Source organism: Galleria mellonella, unplaced genomic scaffold (assembly GCF_026898425.1).
Source record: "Galleria mellonella isolate WM207_F2 unplaced genomic scaffold, CSIRO_AGI_GalMel_v1 utg173, whole genome shotgun sequence".
Classification (NCBI taxonomy): Eukaryota; Metazoa; Arthropoda; class Insecta; order Lepidoptera; family Pyralidae; genus Galleria; species Galleria mellonella.
The window spans coordinates 4,781,526-4,797,710 of record NW_026442016.1 but is presented as its reverse complement, the minus strand read 5'-3'; the positions used below and the strand labels follow the sequence as shown (position 1 = coordinate 4,797,710).

At 32.5% G+C, this 16,185-nt stretch overlaps 1 protein-coding gene across 5 annotated transcripts in view; it reads right to left on the bottom strand.

Moving 5' to 3' along the window:
• LOC113515370 (protein roadkill) overlaps positions 1–16,185 on the bottom strand; it is a 64,260-nt gene that overhangs the window by 14,097 nt on the left and 33,978 nt on the right. For 3 of the 5 annotated variants that reach the window (XM_031912630.2, XM_026899545.3, XM_031912633.2), the window contains 2 exons: positions 14,339–14,374; positions 3,124–3,292 (listed from right to left, as the gene is read on the bottom strand). In XM_031912630.2, the coding sequence (XP_031768490.1) occupies positions 3,124–3,198 (75 nt within the window). In that variant the 5' untranslated portion in view covers positions 3,199–3,292; positions 14,339–14,374. The remainder of the gene's footprint in view (positions 1–3,123; positions 3,293–14,338; positions 14,375–16,185) is intronic. The other 2 variants (XM_026899547.3, XM_026899546.3) reach the window with 1 other exon arrangement.

Genomic DNA, 16,185 nt, shown 5'->3' with positions numbered 1-16,185 from the left:
TGTTATTTCAATAATTTCAGTTGAAATTTGCAACCTACATAAAAACATAACCTGATCATTATCTCATTTAAATATTGCAAAAATATGCAGTATTACATAATACACACATATATAGGCATATATAAATAACCAAGTACATTAGATTTTCTTTACATACCTTATATAGCAAGAAAATATTTTAAGACTCAATTTCCGCAAGTTATTCGCTTATAATTAAAGAGCTTATTGTTCGTGTAGTAAAGAAATGCTGTATTTAGTTCTGCGAAGTAGATATTTGTATTACTGATATGTAATCCTATTGGCAAATTATCTTAGGAAATATTATGAACACAAAAAGTTGAAAGAGCTTATTGTTCGTATAGTAAAGTAATACGGTATTTAGTTCTACAAAGTAGACATTTGTATTACTGATAATAATTTGAAATCTTTCTATTAGTAAATTATCTCAGCTATGTAAAAAAATTTAAATGTTTAAAATATTAATATTATTATGTATTAATTATTACTATTATTTTTTTATGTTTATTATTTTTAAGTCAATCATCTAATAATAATTCTAAGAATATTCTACCAAAATTAATTCAAAAGGGATTTTTCATTCCGAGTTCAGACGCTGTACAGTACGTTAAAAATGTGAAAAAGATGGCGATATCGGAAAACAGAATATTGGCACAAAATATTCATGATTATTTTGACTTTTATTACGTATTATGTAACAAGTCATACAATATAATTTTATATATTTATTAATATTATAAATGTGAAAGTGATTGTTTATTACCTTATAGTCTCCTTAACGATATATTTAAAACTGTTTCAAAATCATTAAAATTAGCGTAAATAGCTTCCATCCAACTATAGCTACCGTATCTCGTTCAATCATAAAATATTGTTAATAATGGATTTTTTATTAAAGTACAAATTATTTATAATGACAAATTTTTGATTCCACAATACAAAGCACCTAACAGACAACAAAAACCTAATAGAGGAAACCTACAATGATGAAATCTGAATGAAACACTGAATGCATTGAAAATAAAGAGAAATTCGCGTGAGTATAGCTTTGCCTGGGGCCCAACCGAATTGTTAGGGTGGACGGTTGACCAGCGGCGAAGGTCAGGGGGGCTCAGTAGACGTCGTCGCGGGCGCAGCCTGGGCGCTGCTGGTCGTTGCCCCCGACCGTTGCTTGGCTTGCGAGCTTGCGGTGCTGCTGGGGTCTTCGCCCGGTCGCCGACCCGTGCCAAGGCCGCCCGCATCATCCCCACGCGGACTCAGATAACATCCGTTTGCAGATTCCAATGCGTCCTCATGGCCATGTAGGTACTTCTCTCAAAGGAGATTTATCATTACATTACAAAACCCCAATTCATACAGAAACAGGCTTCTATTCAGTTAACGTGAACACAATAAGATAATATTCTATTTATATGGTTCGAGAGAAAATTTTGTTTTAAATAAATCGTAGTCTGACTTTAGTGTCAGGTAAGCAGTGCGTGATATCTAGGTAAATGATCAAATAATAGATAATTATAATTAGACTTCGCTACTGGGAATCCTCGTTTATATTAACAAACTACATATGCAAGTATAATATTACTTACGTTTAATACGAAAATATAAAAAATGTATAAGGCCAACAGCTAAAATGTAGTCTGTATCATTAAGAGAAACCTGGCAGCGACGAATTTAAACTACTTTGCAATTAATTCCATTAAGGCTACTGGGAAGTTCATTTGCACTGAGCGTTAATTGAAGCAATAACAAGGAAAGTTTATTGTTGACGCGTTTCTAAGTAATGAAAAGAGTGGTTATCGCACGGCACGTGTATTGGAAGGGAAACGTTGCCTCAGTGCACGTGTTAAGCTTCTAATTGAAACACAAGTTTGATTTTAATTTTGCATAATTCAGAAAAGCTTAAGATTTAATAAGTATACGCAGATATAAAAATTCATTCTGTTAATAACGGTCTTTGTAAGATCATCAACTCGCCAAAATAGAAAAACTTAGAACAGAGACCTTAATAAGTATACGTGCTGTAGCCGGGTCGTGCATCAAGTAAAAATACCGTTACCGTCCGTGAACTAAATAAAATTTTCGGCAAAAAGCATCAAAAAAGGTAATACCAGGTCGGTGGCTAAGTCGTCCAACGGTCGTTCCGATTGTTCTGAATGATGACCAGACGGCCATTTTTATCAGAACATAACGTTATTGACACTGTTAATATAGTATATTTCAATAGATCAGAGATCGGTCTTTTCTAGGTGACAACTTTAACTGTAATGTTATTTAGGAGACATTGTTTTGACAAATGGAAAGCCAGATACTAATTCGAGCAAAGATATTAAAGACAGGAAGAGAACGCGAATATCTATAATAAATTTATAGGTTATTGTAAAAATCGCACGTTTTATTGTTGCAGAAACGTGTAGCCCGTCATTGCCTTCCGATGACCGCATACCGCAATTACTTATGTTTAGCTCCGCAACGTGACGCACGAGTCACCTCCACACTTCGAGTATCAAGCATGTTTGCGTGCGTATGTGATATCTACAGTATAGATTAGGTATATATGTGTTTGATGTACACATCAAACGTATAGTATACCTAATTTGTACTTCCTTGTTCATTTATATAACATTAAAACAATCTGCGTACGCGTAACATTTCAAGTTCACCGATAACGGCCCTTATCGTCATGCCGTAGCTCGGCATCAGACGACTCGTTTTTTATTTACGACATCGACCGTGGAGTTGAGCTTTACGACCACTTATTTGATGTACCCAATGGGAATCTACATCGATATTTTTGAGGTCAATAATATTAATTTGTATGATTTTATCACATGTCGTATTGATATAACAACTGATATCAGGAGCAATCAGCGTAATAAAAATTTTAATAAGCAGTCTTAATTTTTTAAAGAAACTAGATAACGTGTTTTAAAAAAATATTAAAACTAAACTATATCTAGATATCTTTAAAAAGACTATACATAAATGAATATCATACAGAAATCAAACTTATTGACAATTTCCTTATATTTTCGCCTCTTCAAATGGATTCGGTAGACTTACCTTCTAATTACTAATGTATGGCGTTAAGAAAATGTTCTTATATACCTGTGTGAAGCACCAGTTTTCGGCGACAGGCGTGTTCCCGTCATGTAACGGGCTGGGCACGCGGCTCACCGCCATCCCGCCGGCGCCGTTTGAGGACACGCGCGCCGACTGTGGAGCGGGCGCGCCGCCGCCCGACCCTCCACCGCCGCACTCGCTGCCCGACCCGAGCCTGCAACAACGATACGATACTTATAAGTTGCAAGCTCATTGAATTAGATCTCTATGTATTAGGGTGAATATATATCAAGCGAGCGAATCCTCCTTCGTTCTTCCCCTATTTCTCTAGTTTTCAAACCAAGGCGAAAGCATTCTTTAGTTTAAGTGCATTTGAGAACACTTTACAATCACAATTGTTCGCAAATGTGTTACGTATCTAAGTATGTAATAAATATCTAATATATAATATCTTTTCCTATGCTCTTTATTATTTTAGATTCCCTTTTTGTATTTTAATACTATTAAACTAATATGTAGTAATATTATTAGTTACTTTTAATTCTAATTTTCAATCTTCAATCAAATCGCAGATACAATGACAGGTTTTAGCATAATATAACGGTTGTTAATATAAACTGGCGATAACTTTATATTACTCAACTACTGTATATAATAACAGTGTAATCATACCATGTAGTCATCAAAATTAAATCTGATCTCTATATCTATTCATAGGTGTAATTCGAATAGGAAGTTTTCTTTAACTTTGCATTTCTCCCACCAAAATGTTTTAATTGACTACCTATTACGATTATAAATATAATTTGGATGTAACAGGTTAATGACGAAAATACGGGTGACCTACTGGCCGAAAGGCAACACTGTAACTTCTCATGGAATTGAATGCAAGGCGAAAATGTAGCAACATCGTAATTCGCCAATCAACGATCGCAGTTTCGCTTCCCAAATCTGGGACGCGAACACAATACATACTAGCACATTTACGTACTAGGTACATACGCAGTGACAGCTGCTCGAACAATGACAACTCAGCGAAAGAGTTAGTTACAAATATCATTTGGGTTTTGGTGCCGTCAAAATGTCGAGAGTATCACAAAGTGGGACGTATACAATACGCGAGATATGGCCGTCCTGCAAGACTTTCACGAGCTTGTAGTTCGATTACCAAATACGCGTTAGAATCTGTGTCAGTTTCATCACTGCACTGCATCCGCTCACGGCAACCGTGCGTTAGTTTTGCGTGAAGGTGTATCACACACGATACCAGCTGTGCGGATGACCGCCTAAGTAATATATCCCATCACTAATATAGGTCTGCAACGGAGATATTTCTTAATGATAATTGATTTATTTCGCAATTATACATAGGAATATGATAATAAGGAACCCAAGTCCTGCTTGAAAAAATTCAAACAAGTTAATAGGCAGATAGGCATAGAGAAAATAGAATCAAGATTCACATGATTAAATCTGGATTAAAATGAATTGCCTGCAATGCATCTGCATTTGCTCGATAATTAATTATTGTTGTTACAATTATAATATAGGAAAATTATAACAAAAATCAAAGTTTTGCTTAAGAAAATGAAAACAAAATTATAATATATATAATAAATCACGGTTAGAATAAATTATTAATAATCTTTTATTTGATACTATTTATTTGTACTAAGTCAAGTGCTGCAATACTTATAAGTTGAAAATTATCACCCGTCTGAACTTAAAACGTACAATTTTCATTAGCATTCAGTTATATAATCACTTATTGCAAAAGGTTTCTTGTTAACTTGCCATCACAAGGAATTAATAAAAAGCTATTGTTATGAGGTCAAATATCATTTTTGGAGGGTCTTATTTAAGTATCACTGTTTTCTGACAATCTAATAACTAATCGAAGGCTGATAACAATAATATATAAATGTTTCATTTTACTCAAGTTATTTTTATGCAAAAATGTGGCGTTTTTATATTATTTTTAATAACAAATTTTTGCTGCTGATTATTATTTTGAATGTCATATTACAATATGCTGTATGTTGACTAGATCACATAGAATAGTGCAAAGAATCTTGTTAGTTAACTTCACTTTAACAAAATTAACGTTTTACATATACACAAGAGATAGAGCATTCATATACTAAGCTGGCCAAGCGCTAGAAAAGAAGGAGAGCTAAAATAAATAAATCCCGTCTTAGTCATCTTATAAGATTTTAACATAGATGAAAAAGTGTGGTCTATGGTGATGTGATCTATGTATGTATGTGTATCACACAGATTAATAAATAATTTAATAAATAAAATTTAACTTTTTTTTAATATATAGTTAATGGAATATCTAATAGCTTTTTTAATTACCTAAAAGCATTGGAATTCCTATAACAACCTTTAATGTTTAAATGACTATGATGAAAAAATTAAAATTAAACATACGAATAAAATTATGTCAAACAAAGTGTCACAACAGTAAATAAAAGTAGGCTAAGTGAATTAATCGGTGCGACCCAGAAACTGCCAGCGCTGATGGAGAGCCAACTCTTGCAGTGATGGGACATAAACCAAATAAACATAAAAGGAAAATATCTTTTATCAATAACCTAGAATAATTTTTATACGAATTTTTAAATAAAACATAGTAACTTTAAATTGGGAATTCAAATGGTCTTAGAAACAAGAAAAAATCTACTTTAACATTATATTGCATACGACAATATAACATTGTCTATAGCAAGAAATAATCGAGGACTAGGAAGAATGATTCAGTACTTTTATAAAGAATGGAAAACTTTGTAGTTAAAGCATCTTTTCATTACAGTTCTGTAGATATGTTATCGTACGCGCAATGAGTAGTCCGAGGTCGATCAACAATTTGCCACTGTGGCAAATGGAGCGGCCCGACCTACATTTGGTCTCAGTAAACCGCTCCTATGACGATTAACAATAGATGATTCATCACATCACGCATGATACTTTTAGCATGCGAAAGCAGGTCAAAATAATATTAATCAGAAATCCCAATGACATATTTCAGCAATACAGATAAGAAGTAATATAAGCTTTTTTAATTTATTTTACCACTACGTTGGAAAAATAATATGATATAACCAGCCTAATGGTAAATAGTTACTGTAGCTATCAGATGTGTGCGTATGTGTGGTATCCCTGGTATAGTAAGATTTCCGAGTGCGTATGTGTTCATGAAGAAATGGCTTCTTTTGAAACAGCTAACAGGCGGTTCGCCCATTTTGTCAAGACCACCCACGGTGATCCTATCATACTGCAACGGCGACAAAAAAGTTATTTTGTAAACGATAACATTATAATAGTCATTAGGATGAATATACCTTTTTCTGTCTTAAAATACTTATGGTTTGTCAAATCTACTTGTATATAATAATATGTATAGTGAACATTTGTAGTTTAGTTTCTATTATTTGTATTTTTAGTTCAAATAAGAATATGAATAAAAGATAAGCATTGTATATACACGATTATTCAGGATATCTAAATTCCGCCTGAAAGAACAAATTCAACGGGTGACTTCTGAACAAAAGATAGTGAAATTGAAATGACGATGAAGATATAATTACTACGAATTCATAAAGGGCATTTTTTCGTAATTTATACAAGTTAATATTTTTTTAAACCCTACTTCCGTCCAACACCGCAAGTATTTGTATTATACAGATATTTTATCATCATCTGTTGATTACGACATAAAACCTATACATAAGATCTCTACATAAATGATTGATTTATTAACATGCAACTTAAATGTCTGAACTTAGAAATATTTAATTTGAATCAATACAATATTATTTCACGATACGAAACATTAACTACGAAAAAACTTTGCAAAGTTCCACGAAAATGGATCTTCCATTTATAATTCTAATATAAAGTCAAAACTACTTTTATAAGGATTTTACACGTTAATAAAATAGAAAATATATAATAATAGTAAAATTCATGCATATTGACATTTGAAAATTAAACTTAATCCAAACAAGTGGATTGTTGGTGGTGGAAGTGTCAATAACCCGTGAAAGCTTGAGCAATATACACGTACATATCATCGGTCTCCCGTGGTCTTATTATAGATGTCATCCGACCTGCTGGCATCCTCTTCTATATTTAAAGTTACTCTCGGCGTGTCGTTTCATTGCATCGTTGGAATCGAAATATTAATTTTAATTTATATATGTATAAAACAATGTTATTATACCATTACCTTTTGGCAAATTTTTATCATACTTGCTAACTTTATAACATTTTTGATCAAATTGTTGGTTGTTTCTATCTATGTTGTTATCTCAGGAGATGTAATAGTGTATTTAATGTAATAAGTAGAAAAGAAAGAGATTTACATATGCAAATATTATATATAACTGATAATTGATTTCTGAAAAAAAAAAAATAACTAGGTAGGTTCTACATACGTTTTAATTTGTTTAATTCTGTTGCCATTGATACTCGTGCGAGTACTAACATATCTTGAAAAGGACCCATATTACTATTTGAAGTGTCCCTATTCCATATCCATATTTATTTTTACAATAAACTCGCCACTTTTTGTCAGAATCTTCACGGAGACTATGACAAGCATTTCACTACTAAATGAGACAATATCGGATAATATGATTACTAATTATAATATAAAAGACAGAAAAACAATATTTAAATATTTTATCCTGCTTATCCTGCTTTATATAGTAATTAATTAATTAATTTAAAAAAAGACGTACCTAAACCGCAATTGGGTTACGAATTTTATTATGCTTCTAGTACAGAAAAGGTTGACAATGCAGTCATAAATTTGCAATCAATAATAAAATGGCGCACAAGTGTGAGACAATAGAATCAGAATAAGGACGTATGAACAATGAACGTCCTGACACGCATATGAGTAGTTTATTTTTCAATCGGTGGCCGTTGATGCAGCAGGCGAGCCAAGAGGGGAGTAACCAAGTGAGCAATGCCCTCTTTACTGCGCCTGCAGTGTTATGAGTCAGACGCCCTGAGGACGACCCGACATTATAGGGTCCTCGACTGGTTTGATCTGAAGGACGGATTGTTTACCACGACCGTACATTTATCATCTATAGAGAATAATAATAATACAAGAAATGACGTATTGAAATAATTATTAACTTCTAATAAGTATAATTATACTTTCAAATAGAAATCACCTTGTAGTTTATAGAGCAAACAATCCGCATCTCCCAGTTCGCACTGCGAATATAATACGAGCAACGATGGTTCAAGTGGTGGCGAGGCCGTTACCATCTTTATGTTTAAAACGAGTCGGGTAAACGATGACTCGTGTATATAATAATAATAGAGGTACTGTATCATATCCGCTGAGCTGCACCACAAGTGTTATAAAGGTCAATTACTAACTGCATTGTGTTGATATAATTTTAAAAATGAAAAAAAAAAACGGTTAGTGTCTTATGTTCATTAATTATATAATATGTATTTAAGACATTTTTAGAATGAGTTTAAAGTTATTATTATTTGTGATTGCTAAGACGTTATAGTATAATATATCAAACAAAAACTGAAACACGGTTCCAAAAATTTCATTGCACACTTAATTGTTAATTAAATTAATTTAATTTATTAACTGAATTATATTGATCTCCATTAACTAATTTTCAAAAGTATTACTATGTAGTTGTTTAGTGGATAGAATGAAGAAAAAAGAAATATCATTTAATTATTTCTTGGTAGCCTACATCAGCGCAGTTGCATTGATTTAAATATAACAATACAATACAGTAATGTATTATGAGTATAATACAGGATACAAGTATACACATCATAATACATAGATATAGTCATATTGGGGTTATTTTAATTTCTTATTCCTATTATTATATTAGGCATGTGAGTGGGTGTGGCTTATTGGTATTATTTTACAATATAAATAAATAAACAAGACTTTCAATTTTGTGAGAGAAATATATAGAAATTAATATATATATAATAATGTAATAAAAAAGCAAAAAATGTAGTTTACGATACGGTATGTAAAATATAACTAATAATATCTGGTCCTGATTACGCCACCCGTAATTTATCTTGTAAGTGACAAAGTGATAAAAGAGGTACAGATAGACAATGCACATTTGTATATCTTGTCATTGCTTATACCGAGGAACCTGTAGTTCAATAGTCAATAGAGATGTCACATAAATGTCATTTAATAATAATGAGTTGTTGTTCATCTTTACTATACTGCCTCTGTATGAACACTCGTTTGAGAAGGTGTCTATGAACTTATATTTACGTGACAGTTATAATTGAAAAAAAAAATACAGAAAATTTTAAAGGCATATAAAAAGAAACACGTAACACATAAATGAATAAAGACATTTCAAGAATACGTAAGTACATCAAGAATGTAAATTAATGTCCATTAGTACTAAACGTTTTTAAAAAGGGCCTATAATGGTTTTAAGACATTTTCACATTTATGATATTAGTAATATAGTAATAGTATTTTTCAATATTAGCAAGATTTATTGTAGTAATATAAGTTAATGGTAATATATTAGAAAAGTTATTAAGTAATTTTCGAACCGCAACAATTTAGTTAACGGAATTCTTCTTTAGTTGCAACTTAGAGGAATAGGAATGGTTGTTTGAGCCTCTATATTTATTTTATTCATTATAAATTTCTAAAACATTATTATATAATAAAACTAATACTAACTAATACATAATGTAACTAGACGAAGAATCTTGAAATTAAATAGATGAGCAAAGCCGAAGTGTTCATACAGGCCATACATATATATTTTGTAAATATTATTAAGACACCTATAAACAAATAATTTGAAAAATATAGTGCCTTCGGAGCACTATTGTTAAAATATATAATGTAGTAGTAATTACGTTACATTGCGAATACTAACAATATAAGTATTTTAATAGGTGGCGAAAAGCAAATTAATAGGTGTGACGTGTGAATCAAACACACGATATATTCAAGGCCGTGGAAGTCGTCATCGTCTCATAGTCCGTTGCAAAGTGTAACAATAACATCTCAATGTCAAAACCAATTGTTTCGCAAAATGGAAAACTAACTTCCCTATACTAAGTAATTCCTTCGAGTTATTGCTATAGCGTACAAGCGAGGGAACAATAAATATAATAATATTAGAGTTTACAGGGTCCTTTTAATCACGTTACAGTTGTCTTAAAAAAATATACAAACAAGAATTTGTCAATTTTTTAAAATTATTACGTCTACCATATTCATAATTAAAGCATGCAAAATAAAATTGAATCATTATCACAGACGTAAACTAAATATCATATCAATCAATCGAAGAATGATGAAATCGAAAAATCTAAAAAAAAATATCAAAATTTATTTAGAATTTGCAAAAATATCTAGTAGCATAAACACAAAAATGCAGACGAATTGACAACCAACTCTTTTTTGAAGTCGCAAAAAATTGTTTAAGAAATTAGCTAACAGTTTTTTTTTTGTTATAATACCTATAATAATATTCTTTTACAATATTTCGCAGTATATTTATATGTAAATACGAATTATTATTTCTTTTATAACTTTTTCATTTCTTCAAACTAAATTCTTAATTTGAATATTATTGCAGGATAGTTTGCTTACAGTGCAAAAGAAAATTATATAATTTCAAAATTAAATTTATGTAATACTATGTTTAATATACATAGGTTTATTGTAACACGGAACTAGGCGCTACGCCACCTTTATTCGTCCGACCGATGTACGGGGACATACAAGGTGACCGAGCTACATGTGACTCGCGGACGCACACGTTCCCGACCTTTGAGAATCTGCTATCCATAATTTTCATACAGCGATGTTATTTTATTTCGTAATTTATATTAAAATGCTTTCATCGTTTTATTTATTTAGAAAGTAAATAAAAGAAAGTAACACTTTCTAAATGAATTTATATATCATATATCTATATGATATATAAATTCATTTAAAATGACCTTTACTGAGAAATAAAAAATTGTTAGCTTACTTACCTGAACTCTCGGCTTTTTTCTCGAGGGATACCTACCTACGAGCGTCATAAAATTCTTAAAACTTATACATCTTTCCTTTTCCTGCAAAGGGTTTATGGAGAACAAAAACTAAAAAATGCAAAACCGAATGTTTAAGTAGACCTTGATTCCGACTTTGTTTGGTTTACATAACCTTTTAACTATGTCAATAAACTGTAAAGGTGTGATAATATATTTCACACAGAATCCAAAATATAAAATTTCATAGCGTCAATATTAAAACACCGATAATAATATTATAAATCTTAAGACTTGGATATTTAATGGAAATATCCTTTTTCAATTAATCAAAATACCTATCGAAATCAAACTGCTATGATGATGGTAGTGGGATATGGAGGGGTAAAGTCTACAATTTTGAAAGCGGGCATCTTGTAAATAACTATCCTCTTGTGGACTATATATTTTTCAAATTGTAAATGGAAATTAAAATATTTATAAAATTAAGGATGGCTCATCATTTTTCACAGAATATTTGATCGATGCTATAATTGTTAAAACAAACCTGCAGCATTTCAGGAAAAAGAAAGAGAGAAATCTCTTTCGTTTCTTAGTTGATTAAATAAAATATTAGTTTAATATCTAATAAGTTTTCTTACCAAGGTGTATGCTATGTATATTAACTAACTAGGTACAATATCTATATATTTTAGTGAATACTGGCATGTTCTTTGCTCAATATATTAGGTAGCGAATGATTTGATGGAATACAAGATTAATAAATATTTATTGTGCTGTTATCGTTCTGACATTGAAAGATAAATATAAATATTCAATGACAGTGCCAAAATTGTATGTTATGTACTTCCAATAAGCCTACTACCATTCTAAATTATGTTCAATAAACATATGTAATATGCCATATAAACTATATTACAAAACACAATGTTATAGGCATATAATTAGCCGACCTAAATGACGTTGTTGTTTACAATCTTTTCTTTCACTAAAATCTTTAAAAGGAATATTTAAAATATATACCAAAATGGGTTCAGCTATTCTCTAGCAATGACCAACAAAATTTAATTTTTACTTATAGAAATATGATACTTATGTAAATTACATAAATAAAATATGTAAATATAAATAAAATATTCATTAAATAATTAAAGTCTGATAAATATTTTAATTAAATATATCTACTGCAACAATTGTTAAATTTGTAATTTAGTATGACTACTTTTTTATGCAATTTAAAATGGCAAACAAGCTTACGGCCAACCTGATGGAAAGTGGTAACCGTCGCCTATAGACATGAACATTCATTATAATATGCAAAAAATTAATAAACATGTATTGTATTAAAATATGTAGCACTATAAAAAAATAATACAAGTATGTATTTAGAACAAGTATTATCTTAGTACATATTAGTTGTGATGTTAGTGATGTTGTTTATATTTTTATTACCATTTTTTATCATGTGAACTATCAGTTAACCTTCCCATTTATGCGCAGAATTATACAACAGATTAAAGCAATCTATAAACTACGAGCATACTTGCAATAGTCCTTTCCTTCGGTAAGTGCACGCTACTTAGGTGTCCATCGATTCTGCTTATCCATGTTCTTTATATTAATAGTGACTGCTACTTTTAATGTAATATGAGAGAAAGGGATTTATCCACTCGATCTGTTACCTACTATACACTTAATTAGTTTAGGTCTTTTTTATATTTTAACACGACATGTGACCACAACATCCTGATGAACACAGAGACAACATGGTCTATAAATGCGATCAACCGAAAAGAGAATGTTCTATTCTCAAAGGTTGACAGTACAATATGTCGGGCCGGCTCACCGAGTACTTTTTTACGCTACGTTTAATGGATCCGAGGTTATAGGATGAAAGAAACGTCACGGGAAAGACCATTTCACATTGTAAGGTATGTCCCTAACAATGCTTCAGTTCTGGTCTGAAGAGCGGTGAAACCCCGTCGGCATGGAGCCCGCTTCCGTTGAAGAGCAGCGCGTCGTAATCAAGTTTCTCTCGAAACTCGGCAAGAATTCACAAATAATGACTAAACTGCTCTGACTGAACTAGTCACCCTCCTTATTACATTATCTTATGGAACACGAGAGTGTTGTTAGTTACCTCGTTGCTGAGCGTTTGAAAGTTTTGTTTTTGAAGAGCTCTATATAGCAGTGTCAAGGAAAAATCCCAAAGGTGAGCCCATTTTACAACCCATATGTGCAAAGGAATAAAACGACCGGGATGCAGACGCAGTGGTCGTGCCACTGCGTCTGCTGCACCACATGCCACGCAGACAAATGAGTAGCTATTAATTCCATATGTAAGAAACGAATGTGTAGAAACAAGCTGTGTCAAAAAAATTAAATAGAAACATGTTCATACGGGATTGGAAGAAATAATGACGCTTGCAGACACCGGATTTGGACACTACTAGTTGTTCCACAAGAAAACTGGCACAGTCCCAAAACAGATTGATCAGTCAACAATGTATAGTGTAGTCTAGAATCTAGGTAGGTTTAATATACCTAATAAGCATTCTTAATTTATAATGAAAACGAGGAATTGAAACGGAAAGGTCTAGATTAGGATCGTTCTTATAGCAGACTATAGAGGAAGCCTATGGCCCGTCATAAACGCCTGAAATTATGATAGTAAAAGGAAACACCTACTGAAGATATTGTTAACTATTTGCCATTCGTAAATCAATATGAGGTTAATATCGTTTGACGGTGCAAAATATACTATGGTATATTAGTTTTATACGTTATTAAAAACACTATTTCCAAAGACGTTATTGAGCTTTTAAACATTGTTTCCTGGTAGGTTGTAAAACAGGGTGTTCCTTGATTCGCAAATTTTGATTCCTCCTTTTCTTACCTCAGTAATCTTGAGGTCGAGGAAGCGGGACGGAAATATAAAAGCACGCCTAACCTCCGCTGTCGCTTAGTAGAACGTTTGGCCTCGTGAGGAATCGAGCGATGGATCGACAGACTGAATTGTGAGACTTGTTACGTCACGACCTTCATAGGCCAGAGGTGTGACGTCGATTCACGCACGCCTACCTGTTTGCACGTGGCCTAATAAAAGAACGTTACTTATGCAAAGTTAACTATTAACTCTTACTCAACTACTACAAGAAGTTAGCCGGCAATTAATTATTCAGTATAAAAAATACCAAAATAGTCTAAGAAATATATTAAAAGGATTACGTACTTTAACCAAGAGGAGCGCGCGGTTTGCTGATTATACCTAGAAAGGAAATCAAAATTTTGATATAAGACAAATAAAAAATCAAACAGCAAAGTACATGCTTGTAAAGTCTACTAGGATCAAGGCTCGCAATACAAAAGATTATCATGGGCATCGGCGGAGCGAGGATAAGCAACAAGGCGGAAGCAAAATGAGCGAGGCCGAGGACGTTACGACCAATTCACAAACTGTACGCACAAGAACCGAGCGGGTGAAGTGGTAAACATGTTAACTGACATATTATATGTTCTGTCTAGTTATATAGTGTTAACAGCAGATGTACATTTGCACAAACAAGCTGTACACACACTAATATTTTAAACACACACATACACATACATATGTATACAGGAAATACTAAGACAAAAAAGGGTTATTTTTTTAATAGCCAATAATGGAATGGCAACCCCGCCGGTATACGCTGACGAGGCATCAGTGAGGAATGATAGGTGAGGGCGAAAGCAGGTCAGTTGGCCCGTCATGACGAATTCAACAAGAGAAATAAGTCTAATCTGTCGTTACTCATTAGCACAAATAACTACGTCGCAAACTAAGTATAAATTACAATGTAAATAAGCACATAAGATCAAAGCAATCTTGAGCAAATACAGTTCTACATAATGTAGGTATCTGCTCTTTTATGAGATTAAATTGAAATGATTAAGACAGTACTTGACATGTTTTAAATACTATTAGTGATGTGAGTAAGAATTTACACATGCCAGTTATGCAACGTTTCGCGACTAACGTGCTCGTACTGTATGATAGTGACAGGCAATCACGCTGAAATTAGTAGAGTCGGTATTACGACTGAAGTACATCATTAACATTTGATGAGAAATGGAAAGCAAAGACATTGGTCGTACACTATAGTGCAGAATATTAATCTAACTAGGGCAAATTGATTTATAAACTAAACAAGAAACTGTGTCGCCTCGGCCCTACAGCACTACGTTCCACATTGTTTTACTATGAATATTCAAACAGATATCAAGTTAACGTAAATATAGATTTTAAATAATTATATGTTTAATCTCCATCATTATTTATAAATGAAATTAAAAATATGAGTAATGCTAAATTAATAAACATTACATTATGATGAATTTCTCTAGACAAGCTGTCACTCACAGGCAGCGGAAATCGCAGTACCCAGTACAGTATAGCCTTTTAGATTGGTATTGAAAAAGGCCGTATTCATTCATTTGGCCTCAAATTTTATTGTCCTACAAGTAACTAGATGGCTGAAATGATTGGCAAGACCTTGACTTCAGTCTAATATAAATTGTACGACACCATTTCCTGGAACGCATGTGAGGGTCGTCGCTGTCAATTACATTTAATTCTATCTAGAAATTTTGATGTGCTGTAATCGTTAAGGTGCATACTGAAGGGGATAATTTTGAGTATGAGCAGTGCTATTTCGACGTATTTGTTTCACCTTTATGGTCATAATATGATCAATACTAGTTACAATCTTAACACTAAAGAAATTTATTAAACAGCTATCAAATAAATTGTACCTTATTGTTATTGCAAATTATTATGTAGCCCTGACACATTCATTTCATTACACATAATTGTTGTGGGTGTACAAACGTGTTGGTGTGCGTTTGTCAAGCTCGTCGGGGCCCTGGCTGGCATCGGTGCTCAATAGTTAGCTAGCAAGCAGCCAGCATCGGGCATCGAGAACGCGACCCGGTTCGCCGCTCGAGAAAGCATCGACAAAACTCGGTTGAGGCCGCGCACACAACCAGGCGGACGTACACGTCCAGTCTTTGTATACGAATCGTGTGCACATTAAGAAATAC